The 21,536-nt window shown below is 39.7% G+C and overlaps 2 protein-coding genes across 2 annotated transcripts; both read left to right on the top strand.

Moving 5' to 3' along the window:
- Positions 1 to 995: 995 nt before the first annotated feature.
- Positions 996 to 4,835, top strand: srm (spermidine synthase). The gene is made up of 8 exons (XM_068733805.1): positions 996 to 1,215; positions 1,755 to 1,875; positions 1,970 to 2,062; positions 2,177 to 2,330; positions 2,421 to 2,504; positions 3,255 to 3,400; positions 3,575 to 3,697; positions 3,800 to 4,835. The coding sequence occupies exons 1-8, from the start codon at positions 1,085 to 1,087 to the stop codon at positions 3,815 to 3,817; spliced, it is 870 nt and encodes a 289-aa protein (XP_068589906.1). The 5' UTR covers positions 996 to 1,084; the 3' UTR covers positions 3,818 to 4,835.
- Positions 4,836 to 7,773: 2,938 nt separating this feature from the next.
- sst7 (somatostatin family member 7) lies at positions 7,774 to 9,149 on the top strand. Its single transcript, XM_068733260.1, has 2 exons — positions 7,774 to 8,081; positions 8,695 to 9,149. Exons 1-2 carry the CDS (start codon positions 7,977 to 7,979, stop codon positions 8,920 to 8,922), a joined length of 333 nt encoding a protein of 110 aa, XP_068589361.1. The 5' UTR covers positions 7,774 to 7,976; the 3' UTR covers positions 8,923 to 9,149.
- Positions 9,150 to 21,536: the final 12,387 nt, after the last annotated feature.

Genomic DNA, 21,536 nt, shown 5'->3' with positions numbered 1-21,536 from the left:
AAGCTGTAGTAGTCGCAGTGACTCAAATTGCTAACCAAATAGCAAGGAGAGCCGTTTGCATATGATTTATTCCACTTTCCACAGTAGATCATGTAGATTTGCACACAATATATGACACTGCAAAATATACACTCCATAGGTATACATACTGTTTGTGCAGTGAATATGAAAATACATAATAATGTAAAAGAAAGTTGTTAGTGTGCAACTGGGAAATGTAAGTTATTTGGTGATCTGAAAGCCATAGCTTCTGTTCCGCTTTGCGTTGAGACTCACAGAGACTTGAACATTAAAGACAGTGTATGATATGATATCAGACATTCAAAATTCCAAGGAATAACATGTTAAAGTTAAACACTTACTTACAAAATGATCCTTAGGTGTTTCAAGACGAAACACAATATTTGAAACATTCATGAAATACAAAATGATATCGGCACAAATTAAATACAGACACCCTCCTCAAAACACGGACGTAGTAGTAGTAATTTCATATTTTTTTGATTTACCTATTTACATGATTCTTTCACACAAATTCACTAATGTTTTTTTAAATTTTTGCACACGATTTCATCTATCACATTTTATATTAGCCTTCAAAAACTAATCTGAACGCTGTATTTGTGCTGGTCAAAAAAAGAAGAAGCTTTATGGTTGTACAATATGCTGTTATACAGTAAAACCAAGTAAGCCATGCCCAGACGGCCACTTTTAGGCTTGGAGAGTGTATGTTTTTTTGTTGATAAAGTATTAATAACTTTGGAGGGGGTCATACGTGAAAATACAACAAACGAACGGTCATCCTCCCTTGTTTTCTAGTACGCGCAGGCGTAGTGGCTCCGCTTCACGTGGGCTTACAGCCTATGGGCGTTGCTGGTGGTGTGAAGTCAAACAAACTTTACACGAACCGGTTCATCCCGGCACCCAATTGGCTCACGCTACGGCACGTCACTGACGTCGGCAGCCCCCCATTCGCTACATTACGGAGACGTCAATTTCAGTCGGACGACGATCAAGTGTCACTTGGTCACATTGCCCACACTTTCAAACCGTTAGTGTTATTTTGTAGCCGTAGGAAACTGTCATGGAACACATAAAGGATGGATGGTTTACGGAATCGTGCGCGCTATGGCCGGGCCAAGCGATGAGCCTCCAGGTGGAAGAGGTCCTCTACCAGAAGAAGTCCGATTTTCAAGACATTATGGTTTTCAAGAGGTGAGTACTTTTAGCTAGAAAACTTGGCTAACGGTGCTAGCTGTTAGCGCCCTGCATCAGTGAATGAGCACCCTAAAGCGCGTGGGTTTTGAGAAGTTTATTCCGCTTAGCTTTGCCTGCGAGTTGTTTCCTTTGTCCCCAAACCGCTTTATATCTCACAAACTAACTAGCTAGGCAGCGAGTTAACCCCAGATAGCTTGCTACGGTGGTGGGATGACTCTTAAAGTCGATGGACAGTAACGGTATCCACTACTGACAGGCTGGTCACGGCAGCAATCTCTGTATTTGTTTTTAAGAACGTCAGCAATCACGCGCGAGACATCTGTGATTTAATTTGGCTTTATTGGCATGAAGGTAAAAAAAAAAATTCCCAAAGCATCAAAATGAAATAGTACACCATCAATATTAATATGGATATTAACATAACTAGTGCTGCATCTTGCTCCAGTTATGTAACGTTAAACGTTTATGAGTTGGTAAGTTTCGCTTCAGCTTTCAAATGTGACTCTCATGCTTTGCTGTAATATTCCCTTTTTCAGTAAAACCTACGGGAATGTCTTGGTGCTGGATGGAGTGATCCAGTGCACAGAGAGGGACGAGTTTGCCTACCAAGAGATGATTGCAAACCTTCCACTGTGCAGTCACCCTTGCCCCAAGAAGGTATTTTTGGTGGGAAATTCGTTGCAGTAGGGCCTCACCCAGGGATGAGTAACGGTGCTTGTTTTGATCTGTCAACCGGTTTCCACTTTCACAGGTGCTGATTATTGGCGGCGGAGATGGTGGAGTGCTGAGGGAAGTGGTGAAGAGTCCACTGGTGGAGTCGGTGGTTCTATGTGAGATAGATGAGGTAGGAGCAACAACACTGACAGGGATTCAGGCTTCTGTCTAGAGGGCCATACATTATATTGCATCTGAGCTTCGCCTGATCACATCAGTATTGATGATGTCGTCTTCTGTGTAGGAAGTCATTAATGCATCCAAGAAGTTCCTTCCGGGGATGGCCAAAGGGTTTTACAGTCCCAAGCTCATCCTCCATATTGGAGACGGCTTTGAATTCATGAAGAAGAACCAGAATGCCTTCGACATCATTATTACCGATTCCTCCGACCCCGTTGGTGAGTGCCACTTTGGAAGTGTCGCAACACTTCTCTTTGCCAACTTGTTATAGGAGGCAGTCAATTTCTGAGTTCTGAATTTTGTTGCAGGACCCGCTGAGAGTTTGTTCAAGGAGTCTTACTATCAACTGATGAAGACGGCATTGAGAAACGGTGGAATTCTGTGTTCCCAGGGTAACGCTATATTTCATACTTAAAATAACTATTACGCCACTCAATAAGGCGCGGAGATGTTTGAGTATTAAAAAAAAAAAGTTGAGTTGAGCGCAGAGCGGAGGTAGAAGAAAGACCATCGGAGAGACCCATAACATTGTTCTGAAACACATGGCGGAGGCACAGAAATCAGTACGACCTAAGTCATCCAAGGTGTGGGAGCATTTCACACAAAATAAATCAAAAAAGTGTGTTAATTGCAAGATATGCAAAAGCTCCATGGCATGGCACAGGAGCACCACGGTGATGGTTCAGCACCTAAAACGTAAACATGTTGGAGTCCTTGAGGAGGAGGAAGGGAGTTCAACAGCAGGATAAGTCACTACAGAATCCTACTGTTGTTCCGTTTTGAAGTGAGGAACGTAACGTCCCTCCAGTAGCTCTCCTGGTGCTGCTGTTTACAAGTTATCCAGCTTGACAAGTTAGCGTTAGCTCGTTAATAACAGTGGTAAAGCAGGGGTGGTATAGTTTGCAAGACTAAAGACACGTTTTTATTCACTCGCCTTTTCCCCGCCGATTCATCGATTAATCGAAAAAATAATCGACAGATTAATCGATTATTAAAATAATTGTTAGCCCTACTTTCATTAACTCACCAGGAGCTGTTATGTTTCCCATTCATATAGTATGACTTCCAACTACCTCAACATAGAACAATGGCAGACAGGAAATGAACATGCCCTTTCTTCTGCTCTTGTGTCACTTTCCCAGGAGAGTGTCAATGGCTCCATTTGGAGCTGATAAAGGAGATGCGAACCTTCTGCAAGACCCTATTCCCTGTGGTGGACTACGCCTACAGCACCATCCCAACTTATCCCAGTGGCCAAATTGGATTCATGCTCTGTAGTAAAAATCCCGTAAGTGTGCCGGTCATTTTCCATTTGCCATCTACCACTTGCTCGATTGTTGTCGGATTGCCTATGAATGCCACTGCCTTTATTATGCAACCTCTCTGTAGCAAAATAAACTTGTCTGCTGTTCCTTGATGATGTCCATCGAATGACTGAGGTGCCCCTTCACTTTTGAATTAGGAAACAAATTTCGTGGAGCCAATGAGAGCGCTGTCGAAAGAAGAAATGGAAAATATGAACCTTAAATATTACAACCCTGAAATTCACAAAGCATCGTTCGTCCTTCCTGAGTTTGCAAAGAAGGTAAATGTTGTTAAAATCATTTTCATATATCAGTGCAATTTTTAAAAACTGTCCACGAGTGTTGGCTTCCTTTTCACTAAGTGTCTTCTTGACCGTTGACAGGTACTCAATGAAGCATGACCAGCAACAGCAGACCGTGTTCATCCTCTACCTGGCCCTCAGACCACAGATAAACAACCTTGTTCTAAGGCTTCTTCACCTCCTCAACACAGTTCAGCACCACTGAAGAGAGTAGCCTCCTTAAGATGTTATGGATGGGTGCACCTATTTATTATCAGTGGGTGGGAACTTGAGTTATACAGTGAGAAGTGTTAGTTCGCTCCGATCTTTCCTTCCTTCCTTCCAGTCGTACACACTCTTGTTTTTATTTATTTTACTGATGTATTTGGTTTTTCTTTTATGCTCCGTAATCGTCTTATCAGCATTTTGTGAAGAGCGATTTAATGGACTGGGCTGAGTGGGAAGAGGAGCATTGCCGTCAAACCTGACCTCAATCTGAAACTGTATTCTATCGGATTCAGTGCATCTACACCTTATGTAATGCATTACCTTACCACGTAGTACATTGATGTACTTTTCTTTGTAATGTTTGATATCAGTTTGTGCTCATCGGAAAACACACAGTCGCCATCTGTCGTGACTGCATATTCACAGTACTAATGTGTCCTCTACACAAAAACCCTATAGTGCCTGAAATTGGTCGTTTTGTTGTTGGTAGGAAAAAGAAGACTTGCTCTGAATCCAAGTGTACCAGGCGCATAGTGGCCTAGAAGAAACCTCATGTGTCAATAATTGACAAAAGTGTCCCTTTATCACAACATTCTATAAGACTACAATACATTTTGCTCAGCTTTGACCATCAATTATAACGGTTATAAAAGAAATTAGATCTGGCATTGAAGTTTTGCAAAGCAAAAAATGTCACTGAGATGTGAATTAATTCTGCCATTATAAACCTTCAGTATTGTAGAAGGCTTGTATTGTAGTACGCCTGTATGCCGAGTCATTACATGGTCAGACACCTTCAGTTCTACGTACGAGCGTAAGTCCACATGGAATCTTTTGAGAAATATCTGAGCAATGAATCTGTGATTTATTTTTTTTAAGTACTGTAATAAATTGGTAACATGGAATGGTTGTTTTGAGTTCTGTGTGCATTCATCCACTGACTGGTTCACTCAGGCATATGCTTTATTTGCATTACCACTAAACACAGGACTAAATTAGATTTTCTGTTTTTTTTACTTGCGATATCTTTAAAATGTGTTGCACTTAAAAGCAATATTTGAATATGATTCTGTGCTTGTTTCACTCTGGCTTCAGGACTGCAGAAAAACGTTTGGAAGTAACGATCTGGTCAAGGTTTTTGAGCTAATCTTTACCAATTGCAGCATCACTTTCCAACCAAGTCCAGGTTAATATGTGATGTGTTTCGGCTGGGGTTCACTGCTAATGGGTAACCCTTAAAGTATCCTTGTAGGTTCTGGTGTAAACAGCGTTGTGCTCCAGTGAGGTCCAAGTGTAGTTTCAGTATTCAGGCACTAGATGGCATCCTTTAATCTTATTTATAAGCTGGTTCACATAAAGGAATGCATCGAAACGATGCTGTTCAAATTCATCAAATGCATATTGAGAGAATACAACCTTGTATTTGAAGTCTTTCTCTGAATATTAAAGGAAAGCCCCCTTGGCCCTATTAAATTGTTCAGATCAGTCAGTGTTTTTGGGATCTGAGGCGCCACTGTTGCCTTCAGTTGCATCAACTGTAGTGATTGTGTAATACCTCAGCCCTCACTGGTTTTCTATTAAAAAGTGACCAACCTGCGACAGTGCAGGGCATTATTATCATACTGCCTTTGTAGTACGTTACGGTGGTTGTAGTGAAGGTGGTTCGTGTTCATGAGTGTTCACCAACTGTAATATAGGAAATTAAACATATCCACTGTCTTCCATTAAGTCAATTGAGGGACTACCCATGAATATTTAATTTGATGTGTTTGTTTTAATGATCTGCACTGCAGTAAAATAACTTTGAAGATTCCAGTGCAGTTAGAGATTTACCCACATATCCAGATGCACCCGTTTAATAGAAAACACTCAACACATAATCCTCAAATGATCTTTGAGTCTGTGTTCCTTTGTGATCCCTTTCAGAGAGCCGTTGAGGTGTTGCTTGAGGCCATACATGAAGTAGATGTAGTGAAAATGGAGGCTTCCACGCACACTAATAAGATCTGGGAGCACCCAGACCTGTCGTCATGCTGACGTTTTTCACAGTGTGAAGTCTCTTTCGGGTCAGACTGCAGATATCTGTACGAAGCCAATTTGTTGTAGATTCTTCAAACACACTGGATTGCCAATATAACCGTTTCAACAGTCGGCTAATCTTTGGATTGGCTCCGGGCCTTCTTGAGATCCGCAGTGTATGAAGAAAATACCTCAAACACTGTTTTGAAAGCACGACAAATCCATTTGAACATATCAACCAAGGCATACTGGAATATAGGTATTGTATGTTGCCTGCCGGTAGCAACATCTAAAGACGTCACAACAGTAAACCCTGTTAATTGTGCTATTTCAGCGATATATGCCGGAGGGCAGCTTCTCAAACACATGAAACAATTTTTTTTCTCCGACAAGAGAGTATGTTTTATGCTGTAATCAACTCCCCGTAATCAGTTTTGGTGAGGAGTTAAGCTCATATAGACCAGTATAATTGGGTTTTGCAGTAGTTTAGGAGTAGCTCACACAAATTGTTTCCTTTCTAAGATGTGAACTACATTTAATGGTTCAATTTAGCTACATGCAATATTTTGAAATAAATGAGTCTTTATGTAAGCTGCAACTTACGTGTCAGACAAATGCATATTAAATGTAATTATTTGTTGCCACAATTGTATAAAGAATAAAGGCGAGTTTTTGTGCTTCATTAATATTTTAGCTAATTCTATATAAATCATACTGTCCAGAGCAAAGCTCTGAAGAATATTAACTTGGTTTAGAAAAAAAAAAAGGTAATTTACTCATTTTGATTATGTACTGGTTGCCGGAAGCCATTTCTCACTTGTTTAATCCACAGCTTAGTCCGAATTAAATTGAACTGCAGCTGCAGCCTATCATACATTCAACTGGGATATATTGTACCCTCACCGTCATTGTTACTTGCAGATTGAGAGTTTTTGTATTACTAGTTGGGATATAGTTTGTATTTGGTGGTACATTGGTGAAATCACTCATCAGTCTTTTCCCAAAACCTGCCTATCCTGACCCAAAGGCCATTGTTTTGTGTTTATTTCAGACAACAAATAAAAATCCCATCACATTTTATCCACTTATCTGCTCATGTTCATGTATACCAAGGTTAACCATCAACTCCATTGTACACCTATAGCATTAAATTGCCAAAGAAGAATTGCTTTTTTTCTTTTAACAGCTGTGTTTCCTCCACTAGATGGGTGATAAGCATTTCCTGAAGGCACTACCTGCAGTAATGGTCAGTGTCAGACCGCTCAATTGTAATCTGCAGGTGTCAGAGAGGCACACAGAGGCACTGTGACAGCAATCAGATGTTGGCAGAAGTTCAGAGTGAAACACTGGCATAACAACGATAAGTCAGCATTGTGGTCAGTTTGTATTTCTTTCAGATATTTTGTTTGCACTCCAGGAAAATGTGACCATTATGTTCTTGAGTGTTCAAGGCGTTTAGAGTACATTACACAGTTGATGAGTTGTGGTATTGTCCGCCTACCTGCCAAAGAGGTATTGCCTGAGATTGTCTATCACAATTATCAATACATTAGTTACATGTTGATGTTAAAACCTAGCTTTAGCCCGGTGACGTCGTCGCCCTCTGCAGATGTTCCCAATTTGTCAAAAAGGTTAAGTGTTCGACGGTTCCATTTGTTTTGTCCTGAACCCTTCATCTCCCCTCCTCTTCCACGCTCACATATACACATCCCCCCCATAGCACCCTCCACCCTCCGTCATACACCCACCACCCTGTACGTGGGTGGTGGGTGTATGACAGGGTAGAGGCGTATAAAAGAGTGAGGGACTTTGGAGGTAGAGCGGAAGAAACATCAGTGGATTCCAAATCTTGTGACCAGCTGCCACCAACTGAACTGCACTTTCTCCACCACTCTCCTCTGGATCCCTGAGCTGCTCAGACTCTTCATCTCTCTCTTTCTCAAACACACACTCACTCACTCACTCCTATCTCCGTGAGCCTGCTGCTCCTGTGGCTGTAACTCTGGTCCGTCACCTGCACTCCTGTCACAGCATGCAGCTCCTGGTGGTGTTAGCAGCTCTCATGGGGGTTCTGTTCAGCGTTAGAGCAGCTGCCGTGCTTCCCTTGGAGGATAGGAGCTCCATCCATGTGAGCAGGGTAAGGAGATTTGTATTGTTCATTTTTAGTTCATGGGGAGTTTTCCCTATAATTGCAACTGTTATTGATAGATTTCCCTTTTTTTTCGGGGTACATTTTTTTTTAATAATAGTAGTTATTATTATTATTATTATTATTATTATGTTATAGTAATAATTAGAACTTTAAAAAAAAATTATCTTGAAATTAAGATTGCTTGTGAAATCAACAAAACTAAATCCAATTCAACTCAATTTACTTTGGATAGCCCAAAATCACAAATTTGCCTCAGAGGGCTTTACAATCTGTACACATATGACATATCTTGTGATATTTCTATTTTGCATTTAAAATAATTTTCAATTAAAAATTAATATATACGTCTTTAATTCAGCCTGTTTATTTGTACCATCTTAAATGTGAAAAGTAAATCATAATGATACTTTACATTTATTTCACATTTTCCATAGTCTTTTTCACAATATGTTTAATAATATATATATATACATATATATATATATATATATATATATATATATATATATATATATATACATATATATATATATATATATATATATATATATACATATATATACATATATATATATATATGTATCTGATTTGTGGTCAGGAGCTGAGCAAAGAGCGTAAGGAGCTGATCCTGAAGCTGGTGTCAGGCTTGTTGGATGGAGCTCTGGACACCAACATGCTGCCGGGGGAAGCAGCACCTGTGGATCTTGAGGAGCCGCTGGAGTCTCGTCTGGAGGAGAGGGCGGTCTACAACAGGCTATCATTGCCTCAGCGTGACCGCAAAGCCCCCTGTAAAAATTTCTTCTGGAAAACTTTCACCTCCTGCTAACAGTGCTCTGCCCGCCTACTCTGCTCCTTCCCTGCCAGCTCCTCATGAACTGTTGTAGACCTCAGCTGTACATATCATCTACACCTGTCAGACATCGATGGACTTCACTGACACAATGTGTCTGTTTGAATATTAATTATATATGTATCTTTTTATGTGTACAATATATGTATTTATGTATGTAGCCGTTTCTTTAAGGGTCAACAATAAAGCATGGATATAATGTTTGAGATGGTAATCACAGTTAAGTGCTTTTGTAAATTGTTCAAAAAAAGAAAAGGTCATATTTTCCACCTGCTTCAACAATATAAATGCAATGTCCAAATTCATGCAAAATGGTGGCTGTATTTTCATTGTGGATGAGAACCATTACTACACTAAACTTGTGGACATATATTAGGGAATGTATTTCTATATCTGCAAAAAAACAAAACAAGTCCCACTCGTAAATGACACAATAAGTATTCAGTTTTCACCTTCTTCAATTGAACCTTTTTTTAGTGCTGCTTGTAAGAGATAACAGAGTGCGGTTCATAATATTGGAATCTTAATTATTCTACTTTGTAGGCTACTTGTTGCCTAAAAAGCATATCAATATAAGCATATATTATATAAATCATACAATTACTGGGGCAGGTAGAGTAGGCGACACACGCTGCATGTTGTTCCCTCTCTCTCCCTTTTTTTGTCTCTCCTCGGCTGTGTTATCTTATTAAAAAGCCAAAAAGCCCCCCAAAAAAATTGAAGAAGAAAATTACCTAATTAAATAAAAAACATTTTTTTTATTGTTTTATAAATGCAGATATACATACAACAACAAACAAACAACAACTTGGTGTTGAGAGTCTGCAATGTGAAAAAGATTGCACATGTTTTATTAGTAGCAAGACAGTGGTCCTTATTAATTCCTAGTCACAAGTTGAGGGAGACGCAGCAGTGACTTATTACTGGTCGTTAAATATGTCAGTAAGATAGGAAAATAAATAAATCAGAAGCTTCCCTCGTATTCACTCAATGCTGTCGGTAGCAGCAGCAGTTAAAGTACACGTAGTCTAGAAGGTGGAGACCTGTTGTATAATAAAAAGTGAACAAAAATCGAAATAGCAAAAGATGTGCGTAGTGTTGTTAGGAATCTGACGTCACAGTTTGTCAGTGAAAGCACAGACAAGGCTGCTGCTGCTGCATGTTGAGATAATCAAGTGTTCCCCGTGTGACCCCATCAACCCCGGTATTGGATTCTTGCTGCAAACAAGACCCTGCATTGGTTACAGGTGGCTCGGCCCTCAATCAGTCACACTGCAATTACCACACAGGCTCTCTTTGCCCTTCTAGCAATTACGACCACCGTGATATGTACGTCTTTTTACCTTACTAAGGTAGGGAGTGGAGTAGGTGCTGTTCGCAATCAAATATTGTCTTTCAAGCTGGGCCCACACTCCCTATTAGTGAACTGATGGATTTAATGTGGGAAATGACATGCAGGTGAAATATCCTGCTGTTTGAGCCAAATCAAATGAGTACTGTTTTTTTTTTTATAGTTGTGAACAAATGGCCAATCTCAACACGCTGAGCAAAAACCAACAAACAAAACAACTCTTTGCATCAAATAGACAACAGCTGAATAAAGGCTGACAATTACAAGAGCAATTTCAGTACACTATTGAATAATAAACATATCAAAAGGCACACTGACGCCTTTGCTGGCTCTGAGAATTCAATGAAATGTGTAATTTTTGCCCCGGTGCTCCAGGTTTCAGCAAACCCCATAACAGCCGGCCCTGCAGTGTTGATCAGGTCAAGCAATGAATGCAGAATTGAACCCAGATTGGGTCTCAGAGCAAACAACAAATATTCACCTCAGCTCAAAGATAATTATTTGTATTCTTTTTATTGAGCTCTATGTTAATACTTGAGATGTAACTGGTGTTTTTGTAAACGTCAATGAGCAGCTGCTGTTTACTTCCAGCTAATTTATGCCCATTGCTGTGCAGATGTTTGGCACTGGGCAATAGTCAAATTAAACACCCATTGTGAAATGTCTGAATTCTTAAATAACGTACAATAGTGTACCAGAGTCGCTACACATCCTTTACTGCCAGAGTAGAGGCAAAGTGCCGAGTAGTTTCCAGGCACTTTCCTCAACTGGGTTACTGTCTCATTTTCTTCCTGAACAGGATGAATAAGAGATAATGGCTTATAAGTGTGCTTGTTTCACAGGTGCAAAGACATGAGTTAACCTAAGTTCACAGTACTGATTCAATTACAGGTGGAACATTAAAGGCCACCGTGATGACATTTCTTTTCCTTTTTATTGACTGTTCGGGGAAAAAAGCTCTTGAATGATTCATCCGAGTTTTCGTTGAAAAAAGGCTGCATAATCTTCTGAAAGCACCATTTGATGGTGAGTTACAGTTCAACAAATTTCAAAGCGATGTAATTACATGGTTTTGGCAAACGCTGCCTTTAACGATGCTGAATAGACAAAGGCTCCTGTGGGCTCACTTGATTACAGTTCATCACACAGCATCTTTCATTCTTATGTGCAGTGAAAAGCATCATACCAAGTGAGCCATATTCAGGTTTACAGCTTGTGGGAGAGACACTGGACTGTGTTAGAACAAAACACACAATCATTTTAAGAATAGAGAGATGTAAAACACAAAAAAGTATTTCCACTCCCTAAAAAGGCAGCTTCTGATGCCAATCAGTATTTTTGGGTTTGAGATGATAAACACAAAACAATTTGATGTCAGTAGAGGGGCTGTCCACTTCTGACTTCATGGCCCTGGGCTCAAATGAGTGCACAGAGGAGCGACATCAAAGCTGATGCCTGCAAGCAAAGCATTTTATTGGCTTTCCTTTTGATCTGAAGGAGGAGGGAAAGGAGTGCTCAGGCCTAACTGTGTAATTCAAATTTAAATGTGACTTCATATGTGCCGGTGTTTAAAAATAACAAAGACTTTGGTTTTGTTGGTACTTCTCATACGGGGAAAAAACAACTTCAAAGGGAACCCACCGTGGTTGCATAAATGCAGAGATTAGTTTTAAACTTTATGGGATGTGACTATATATGGTGTGATATGGTGCAATTTCAGATATATATATACAACCCCATATATATATTGTATAATTAAAGGACTGCTGGACATCAAGTAGTAAAAAAAAAAAAAAAAAAAATTCCATGAATCAAAATGTTCATATCAACATTTTGTCAAATCACGAGGCGTAGCATAAAAGGGATTGGTTGTAGAGACAAAAACATATTATACCTGATGATTTTACCTTCACTCAAAGCTGCCTCACTGAATGCTACATGATCACTGTGTTTGTCTCTGCATTTCACAGATGTGTCAGAACTCATTTCCCTCCCCCACTTGAGAGAATTTAGCAACGGTTAACATCAAACGGTTCGCTTACCTGGCCTCGATCGGTCAAGACAGGCCAAATTAACACCCAGCGCTCGGCTAATGCTTCTGAGGAAAGGTGCTAACAGGCAGGTTGTGTGGCGGCTGTCTCCCTTTTACAACACTATCAACAAACAGTTATGCTGAAAGAAATTGATTTACATAAAAGGGACTGTAATGATCTTTTCAAATGACGTTTTTAACACATTCAGGTTGCTGCAGCTGACGTATTGTTGATAGCACATGTTCCGTGTACTCAAAGCATATTGATTCAATGTGTATCAGAGTGAATTGGAAAAATAAAACAACATAACCGCGTTCATTTTACATCTCAGCAAAGAAAAAGAAAACCCATTCCTGAATTCCTGAAATCCATTTATTTCATACATTATACAGTGAGATTCATTGTTTCAGAAACGAAGACGGAAGTTCTGTGCAGTCTGCAAATATGTACTTGTTCTTTATTAACCCAGTGACTCTGGACACAGCGCCTGCAGCAGCCTTATTCATCTCTGTCAGCCGGGCTCAATTTGTTTAGTTGTGACATTTGAGATGTTGTATCCAGAGCACAGTATGGTTGACTAACTGTTCTGCTCTCTATGGAGCAGGTTTGCATTACTCTGTTGAGAGATCATTAGTACCTTTTCAGGGAGTCTATACTCTAATCAGTTGATCGTATTAAAACGTCTTCCTGTTGTTGATCAGTCGTTGCCTCCTGTTTTATTTTTTTATCAAGTTTATAGCGAGTAAGTGTTAACAGATACCTTAACAACAAGACGTCTCAGATTAAATGAAATACACTTTTTCAAAGGCATCATAAAGAGCAACATCATCAGGAGGAGGGAGTCTATGGCCACTGAATGATCCCCCACTGTGCCTGAGCAAAGTGTTCTAGCACACACAACACACACGCCAAAGTGTCCTCTGATATATTCCTCTCAAAGAGTTCCCCTGTTCGGGAGCACCGATGGGAATGGAGAGATTGTTTTCCCCAGCAGGGTCTAATGATGCCTGATGGCTTACTCAGCCGCCCAGTGCCAGAGCTAAAAGCTCATCATTATAGGGCCCTCTGTTCTTTCAGCGCTAAAGCCGTGGCTCCGAAAATGAGCTGTCACCAGGGTGAGGAAGGGATGCAGCACGCCGGTCACTGAAGTGACCCCGTTCATTCTGAATGAGAAAGAAAAACAACACATGGTTTCAAAGATTTAGTTAACGAAGACCTTTAAGCGCTGTATGGATGCAAACCGCAGGTTACATTTATTGTTGCAAAAAGTATCAATCTTATCAGTTTAATATGAGATTTTTTAAACTAGAGCTCATTAGTGTGCCGACGATGACAACTACCCCCTGAGGGCTTTTTTTCCCTCTATAGTGTAATTAGGACTACCAGTAGACAGAATAAATAAGACTAAAAACTGACAACGTTTTGACTAGACAATCCCCAATGACTATGTTGAAACAAGAGTCTACAGTGGCTTTGTGAGGTTGTACTTCTCGGCACAGCCATGTTTTGAGCTGAATGCTAGTATCAGCATGCTATACCCCTGGTAACATGCCGATGTTTAGAAGCAGGTATAATGTTTACCATCATATTTTAGGTATGGCTGTCATTAGTTTTGCAGACATGTGGTCAGAAACCAAAGTATTGGACAAATTCATTATTTGACCTGATAATGGTGCTGGGTGAAAGAAGAGGAGACAGACCCGTAGAGATTACCCCCGCAGCCGGGGGTAATCTTCTTTTAATTTTCAATTTGAATTACATGGGATGCACACTATGGTCTTATTGTCTTGTCTGTGTTTCCAGAGTTGATATAAAAATAAAGAAAAATATATTTAATTGTGCTTTCTTTGTTAACTAGGTTAGTGACGTGACGACATAGGTCAGAAGGTCACAGACCGGCGCACCTGCAGCAAATAGGTAGCTAACGTTAGCACTGATTCACTCAGTAACGTTAGCACTGATTTTTCCCGAGGAGAAAATTAAACGCAATTTCAAAAGCGGTGCCCAAAAGCGGCATTCAAAACAGAAAATTGCTGAATTGAATGCCAAACTTCCAAAAATAACAAGTATTTTTCGACCGGCCGGTGAAGGATGCACTAATCTGCCAGAAGAGACAGGTATTGTACTGTTTGCTATAGCTAACATTACCACGTAGCTAACGTTATACTTTGACAGCCTTGCTGTGGACTAACGTTAGCGACAGGTTCTTGGCTGGCTGTCATGCACAGCCAATCAGGAAGGCAACGGCGATGAAACAGTCCAACTTTTTGGATTTGCTAAAAGATGCGTACATGTGTATTCACCTGCAAACCTGTAGAAAGCAGCCTACCGGTGTATCGGCCTATATGTTGGCCTATTTGTTATGTTTCTTAATATATGTTCTGTTTGAGCTGTTTGATAGGACCTAGCCTATGTTTTTTTTTATGTTGAAATAAATTTGCCTCAAATGAAAAGCTGAAAGTCCATTATCATAGCATAGATGGAGAATAAAAGCGCACGCAGTTCAGAGCGTAAAGACTGCACACCGATTCTATTAAGATGTGCACTTGTGTAGGCTATTCACTCTTGCAAGCCTGTAACAGATATGTCCATTTTACTTGTAATTCTACTGTAGCCTATACTAATATTTTTTCTCTGTTTGAGCTGTTGTTTTTTCTGTTTGAATAAATTTCCCTCAAAAGAAAAGCTTGAGTTTTGATATCTTGCCTATATGGAGGGGGGGGTCTCTCAGGGTTATTCTGCGGAGGGGGTCTCACGTGTTTCCGTTACGGTACTGAGAGGGGATCATCAAATTCATTACAATTTATGCTGAGAGGGAATTCTATGCCACCACAACACCCTTTTCAACACTTGTTTTGTCATAGCTATGTTGATGACTGTAAACTCATCAATGTACTACACTGTATATTTGACCAATATGAACTTCACATCTGAATAACGGAACGCTTTTTGTCCCCCCAAACATCTTGTGAATTGTCACAAGTACCGTACAATATAGGCTACTAATTTAAAACAGTAACACAAAAGCAGGTGGACAAGTGTACATTTATGAGACAGAAGGCTTTATATCAGTGCAGATCTGTGATACGCTATGCAGTTTATAACATCCTTCACTTTTGAACCTTTCCAGCCTAATGTTACACCAGTGGACTACAAATGGCAAATCACCTAAAATTGCTCAGTGGGTTATGTTTGGATTTTGCATGTAAGGCCAATTTTACTCTTACCAGTCCTACAAAAATAAAAGGGTTAGTTTATAGAACACTATATCTCTGTAGTTTTTACAATGTCAGACATGAAATGTTGCATAGAAACAGTTATTTGCACATTTTAATAGTTAAAAAATATTTCCTCTAAAAATCTCAAACCACAAACCATTAAATTTGAGTCAAGTTAAGCAGCAAGACAGAAGACTATTGCATAAGTAGTGGAGCAGAGGCAATGGTGCAGTGGTGCGGGGGTGGAGTTGTGCTTTTGGTGGCAATGCAAAACATGTAAAGATTAATTGTTTTGTGCTTCGTTGACCAGCTGAATGACTCTCTACACTGACAACTAATCTCATCACTTCATCTGTTCTGACTCCAGCTGTGAGAATGTGTCATCCAAGCAAATAATTGGTGTTTCAAGGTTGTGAAGACCAAACTTCAGATCCTTAACCGGGCTGTGAGCCTCAAGAAACAATTTACACTGGGGTTGTTACGGCAAAAAAATAACTGCCAAGGTCACTCTCTATCATTAGTTATGTCAAGTCCTATAGCCTCATGTGTATAATTTTCTATCACAGAGGGCTGCTGTATTATAGTCAGTAAACTTCTATCAGAGTATCCATTGTGATATAGCAGTGGGAGTTACCATTGCAGTTCATTAGTTTGGCTTTTACCCTAAGCGTTAGACTCATGACTAGGAGCCACTCATGTTGATAGTGTCATTAAAAAAATAGGACTGCAGAGAGGGAGGAGAGCGCCACAAGATGATATTGACTGTCTTGTTTAAGCACTCCAGTGTCCTGTATGATGTCTACACCATAGGTCTCTAATCACAAGGATGACAATCCTGTGATTAGCTACCAGAACAGTCCTTGTTTTGCTCAGCCTTTGCACCTGTTATAGATTGGTTGCCACAGCAGCAGATGAGGATCTCAAGTAATGTTATTTTCCCCCAGTATGTAGCGCTGCTTAAGAAAATTTTCAGGACAATTGGGCCCTTGTGGGATGGCAATACACCTGATTGCCGTTGCTCTAACAACACGACATCCCCTGTATGTCAAATGGTCTGGCCGCAATACAGAGACACACGCGCGCACAGAAACACCCACATCCTAAATGTTACCACAGTATAACGGGTGACAGTGATGGTTTCCTTTTATTAATAGCATGTGCAGTCCTCGCTGCTGCCGACGACAGTCGTGCCATTACTCATATTGGAAATCCATGTTTAATGTTCAGGCTGACCATCATTTTTCTCAAGTCTAACAGACCCGAAAATGTTTAATCAATTATACAAGAAATAACCCACCATTAATATCCCTACTGGAGTTATTGAATCATAGCCTGTCAGCACTATTATATAGTTTCATATCAGTGACATGCGTGTGTTCACAATGAGTCGATATGTTTTGTTATAAAAGAAATATTCACTGCTGATCACTTGCAGGCTTACCAAGAACTTAGTAGAGGTGAGTCATTTCTTTTGTTGGAGGCATTTTCTAACTTGTGAAAGTTATGTTGGGTGAGCAAGTTACAAATTCTCTCCTAGCTTTAAATTGTAATTCAGTAGTTTTGTAAAAGAGAGCTGTTTGAAACGTGATTAAGGAAAAAGCACGGTGGCGTCAGGCACCCTAATGAAGGAAAGGATTCAGGGGAGAGAGCAGCACCTGTGTGCCATTTCTCATCATTGCTTGCTCCCACCAATGTCACTGAATGCTTTACTGCCTTATGGCAGTCCACTGAATTGCTAAAGCTGGGGCCTGTTTGAATTAGCAAGGAAATGACCGTATTTGTTATCTGTGAAAAAGAACCGTGCAGGCCAAATCTAAAGAGTAATGGGCTTGACGTCAGAAATGAAATCCAGCACAAAAAGGCTCAACATGAATTCATCAGGAGCCATTATTTGCCATTAGCATCTGGGGATGCTGGTTACCAGGATGAGCAATACATTATACACTGAACATGTGGGTCTAGCGTTTGGGACACTTTGTCATAAATGTCACAGCGATATGCTATCATTGCATTTATCCTTAAGTGAGACAATACAACCCTGGTTAACATATTTCAGTGGATTTTGAGGATTTGTTAAGATTTAATATTTGTTAAAGTTGACAATTTTTATTCATCTAAAACCCATTCTTTTTGACAAATTGTAAGATCATTTGGTCCATTTCCCTCCCGTGTATTCTCTTTGAACCAAGATGAGAGCACTCATAGCATTCTTTCTTTGCATTAATTTGCAAGTCCTATTTTTACTTCAATCATTTTCTCTGAAACCATGCCGAAAGAAAACTGAAGTGAGTGTTAAACAAAAAAAATGTTACGAGACATTTCCAGGTGTTTTTGTTGTTTTTTGCCATTTAATGTATTCTCTGTGCCCACGCACAATAAGCAATAACAATGGCAATGTTAATGGAAGCATTAGACTGAACATGCTGCTACCCACAGAACAAAGAGAAATGTTGATATAGATTGAAGGCATTCAATCAATTCTGTTTCTTTGGCTCGTGAACATCTGGCCCGGAGGCGGCAACACGGTGAGTCCCCGGAACGGCAAGAAGCCACAACATTCAAAACCCTTTTTCATTTGTTCAGCGAATTAAATGTGTATGTTCCTGCCAGTAACATTTTACATTTCTGCATTGAAAGTTGAGAGTCTGACAATCAGTGAATAAGTATCTGATACTAAGAGACATCTTGGCCCGTGCTGCTTCTAAACTGCCTTTTATTTGCAGTTTATTTGTGCTGTGGAAGCCTAAATCCTACCATGTCTGCATAACTACAGCGGAAGAGCAAATTACAGTGGATTAACTCTACATTGTTTCTCGGTGTTCAGCTAAAGTGACACATCCCCACTTATTCAAGTCCTTAATTACAGTTTACAGCATGTGGGTGGTTGAGACTACTGTGATTGCAGCCAATGGAAAGAACGAAGAGGATGAGGATGGCAGAACGACGTAGTAACACTTATAAAGTGTGCTAGCATGTACATTTTTTTTCCAGCTCAAAATGTTAAGAGGGATGTGTGAACTGTGCAAAATGAAAAAAAAATGAAAGAAACTTTCACATTTGCCTCCTTTCAGCATCTTATTCACATTGATTTGAAGCGCTCTCTCTTCCTGCATCTCTTTGTTGACTCTTCAGATACTCAAACAACAACTCTTTTCTTCTGTTCAATTGATCTCAGGTGGCCTATTCTTCATTCAATGACTGACTGACTTCCTATGAGGAAGTACTTCATTAAGGCATGGTACAGCGAGCAGGTGAAACAGCTCTGTGCGGACAGCGTCTGTCTTGCGCACATGGACAGTCAAGATTTGATCATGCCGAAATCAAAACAGTCTGTGCTTTGTGTCCCTGCACGTTTTGTGTGCATGCTCCATGTGTGTGAGAAGATTATCTATGGTACATTCACCAACACACCACTTTATTTAGTCTTGTAGATGTGTTTTATATACTATAATAATATAATACTTACCCCAATATTCATATGCACCCTGAAGCCTTTATAATGAACGTTTGTGCTTTGAGGATGAGATTCCGAATTGCTTGAGTCATATAAAAGCTCTTCAGGTAACACAGAACAAAGCTACATGAAGCTTTTCACATTCAGATAATACAAATATATATAAAACACACAAAAATAACAAACAAACTGCAGTCAATGCAATTCCCTGGGTGAAATCTTCTCTGGGTAACAAACTTCTTTAAAGGGAAAATCCACCACATATTTATTATTCTACAGATTTTGGATATAAAAGCAGATATCTACCGATAAAAAACTTTCCTCATCCGCCATAGCTGTGAAGCGGAGCACTGAGGCTTGAATTGATGGTGCCGTCAGGTGATGATTTTTGGAGACAGTTCTTTGAAAGTAAATTAGGGAACAGACATTTAGTTTGAGGCATTTCATCCACCCCAGTGACTTGTATTTGATTGAAAGGCTCCCAGCTGCGAATCAGAAGTGTCCTCATATCACAGTAAAATCCCCATGGCTGCTGTCGTGATGTCCGCAGTTGTTCCATTAGCAGCTCCAGGTTGGTGCAAACAGGCAATGATGACAAACGGCACACAGGCACTGCCTGTACAAGGTTGTCTTCCAATGAAGAAGTTAAAACTGAACTGCACAATATTATTCTAAAATATAATTTTGTATTCTTGTGTTTGATTCGTTGTATTTCATTTTTTTCACGTTAGTCTTTTATTACTTTTTTATTATTCCATTTTGGTATACTATCATAGCTTTGATACGCTGATTGCGTTATTATCCCCTTCATTATCACCTGTATTGTTGAATACTGCCACACCTAGCAACAATAAAATGAAAGTTTTTTTCACACCTTAAGGTGTGACCTAAGGGTGTGAATGGAATGACCTAAGGGTGTGAAAAGGTTTCAAAGCTGGGCACCTAAGCATGCAATGGAAAAGGTGCTGGTTGTGAGTAGCTGCGGGCATTTAGAGGGAAAGGTTAGGTTTTCCATTTTAGAACAGACTGCAGGGCAGAAAACACTCCTTAACCCACCAAGAAATCTTTTTTTCCAGTCAATAAAGCAAACAAGTAGTACATTATGAAGGATCAGCTGCTTTGCAACTTCTAATAACAACAGATTTGACATTTCAATGCCAATCACTGCAATGACATTTAGAGAGTAGACTTTCACTCAGCAAAGGCAAACCTTGAAACACTGCTTTCAGCAAGGGACATTCTTCTTAACAACACTTGCAGTGAGTCATTTTGTGACAAACCATATTTGGGGTTTTCAGAGTGCTATATATACCCCCAGATTGTCTTAAAGAGATCATTTTGTTTAAAAAGTAGGATTTTTGGCCCATTTATGATCGACGACACCTCAAAAAAAAGATGCTTTTTATAACAACAAATGTTTTACATTCAAACATCTCATGTGGAAAAGGCTCCTGAATTCCCTGATATGAACATTCATTCAGCCCGTTTTAATCCCCTATCAATGACTAGCAGCTATTTGTAATTTAAAAACCTTTCTAGAGTATTATTAGTTTTATTATATGTTTAGGAGGCTACTCCTCCAAGTTTAGTCATTTAAGTGAAAACAGAGTCATCTGTTAAGAGCATTTGTAGTTTAACAAAATCTGCATTTATTCCATTAAAATTGTTTGTATTTTCAAATGCTGCTAGTGCTGTAGTAAGAGTTAGCAATAGATTTATAGATATATATTTGAAAATAGTTTGATTAGTTTGAATTGTCAATTAATTTGCTAGTAATTGTATTTACCTAGTCATTGTGTAGATACGGAAATTGACTTATTACTAAGGTTTATTTACTCTAAACTGAATACGCTTGGTTTATAGCTTATCTGTTCTTATATAACCATACACCAACCAACATGTGGAGTGTGTTGAAAGTATTCCATAAATATACTAGAAAACAATTTAGTGCACAGCAGATCATCACCAGGGCCCACTCTAGGCCCTTCCCTGGTTGCAGTGCTTCTTCAGCAACATGAGAGGAGTGACTAGCAATGCATATAGGAAGAGCGAGATCAAATCTCTCAAATCAACCATCAACGTCACGGTAGGTGCCCAAGCGGTGGCAGAGGAAGTACTCCTGACTGTGTTGGAAGAAGTCAACCAAGTCTCAGAGAGACGGCTGGTAGGTTCCAACAGCATGCCATTCGATTTATAAAACACAACATATTCTTTCATGAGGGAGAAAGAGAACATCTCTCTTTACCAAGTAGTAAAACTAGAAGAGATATGTTTAAAGTAATTGTGCAAAATGCACTAGATGCCAAAAGGAAGGAGTTTATCAGGAGGTGTATAGTGTAATGAGGGGGGGATGCAGCTCCTTGAAGGGTAAGCTGAAAAAGCTCAGGATCATTCTCTATTCTCATTTGCAAGATCCCACTGAATTCCATGGAAATAAAGCCTAAAAGCTCCCACTCCCAGAGGCAACGGAAATGAGATTCTGGGTCTGAATGACGCATAGAACATAAACGCCGCAATCATTATCAACTGTTTTT

Source organism: Cebidichthys violaceus, unplaced genomic scaffold, assembly GCF_023349555.1.
Source record: "Cebidichthys violaceus isolate CVI_PGR_0920_01 unplaced genomic scaffold, fCebVio1.0.p SCAF_6, whole genome shotgun sequence".
NCBI lineage: Eukaryota > Metazoa > Chordata > Actinopteri > Perciformes > Stichaeidae > Cebidichthys > Cebidichthys violaceus.
Note: the sequence above shows the minus strand (reverse complement) of the source record. Positions and strands in the feature narration are given on the sequence as shown.

Excerpts from the sequence above, each read along its gene's own strand:
- sst7 (XM_068733260.1), top strand. The coding sequence starts at position 7,977 with ATGCAGCTCCTGGTGGTGTTAGCAGCTCTCATGGGGGTTCTGTTCAGC. Across the intron at positions 8,082-8,694 it reads GCTCCATCCATGTGAGCAGG|GAGCTGAGCAAAGAGCGTAA; the intron begins GTAAGGAGATTT and ends ATTTGTGGTCAG.
- srm (XM_068733805.1), top strand. The coding sequence starts at position 1,085 with ATGGAACACATAAAGGATGGATGGTTTACGGAATCGTGCGCGCTATGG. Across the intron at positions 1,216-1,754 it reads GACATTATGGTTTTCAAGAG|TAAAACCTACGGGAATGTCT; the intron begins GTGAGTACTTTT and ends TCCCTTTTTCAG. Across the intron at positions 1,876-1,969 it reads GTCACCCTTGCCCCAAGAAG|GTGCTGATTATTGGCGGCGG; the intron begins GTATTTTTGGTG and ends CCACTTTCACAG.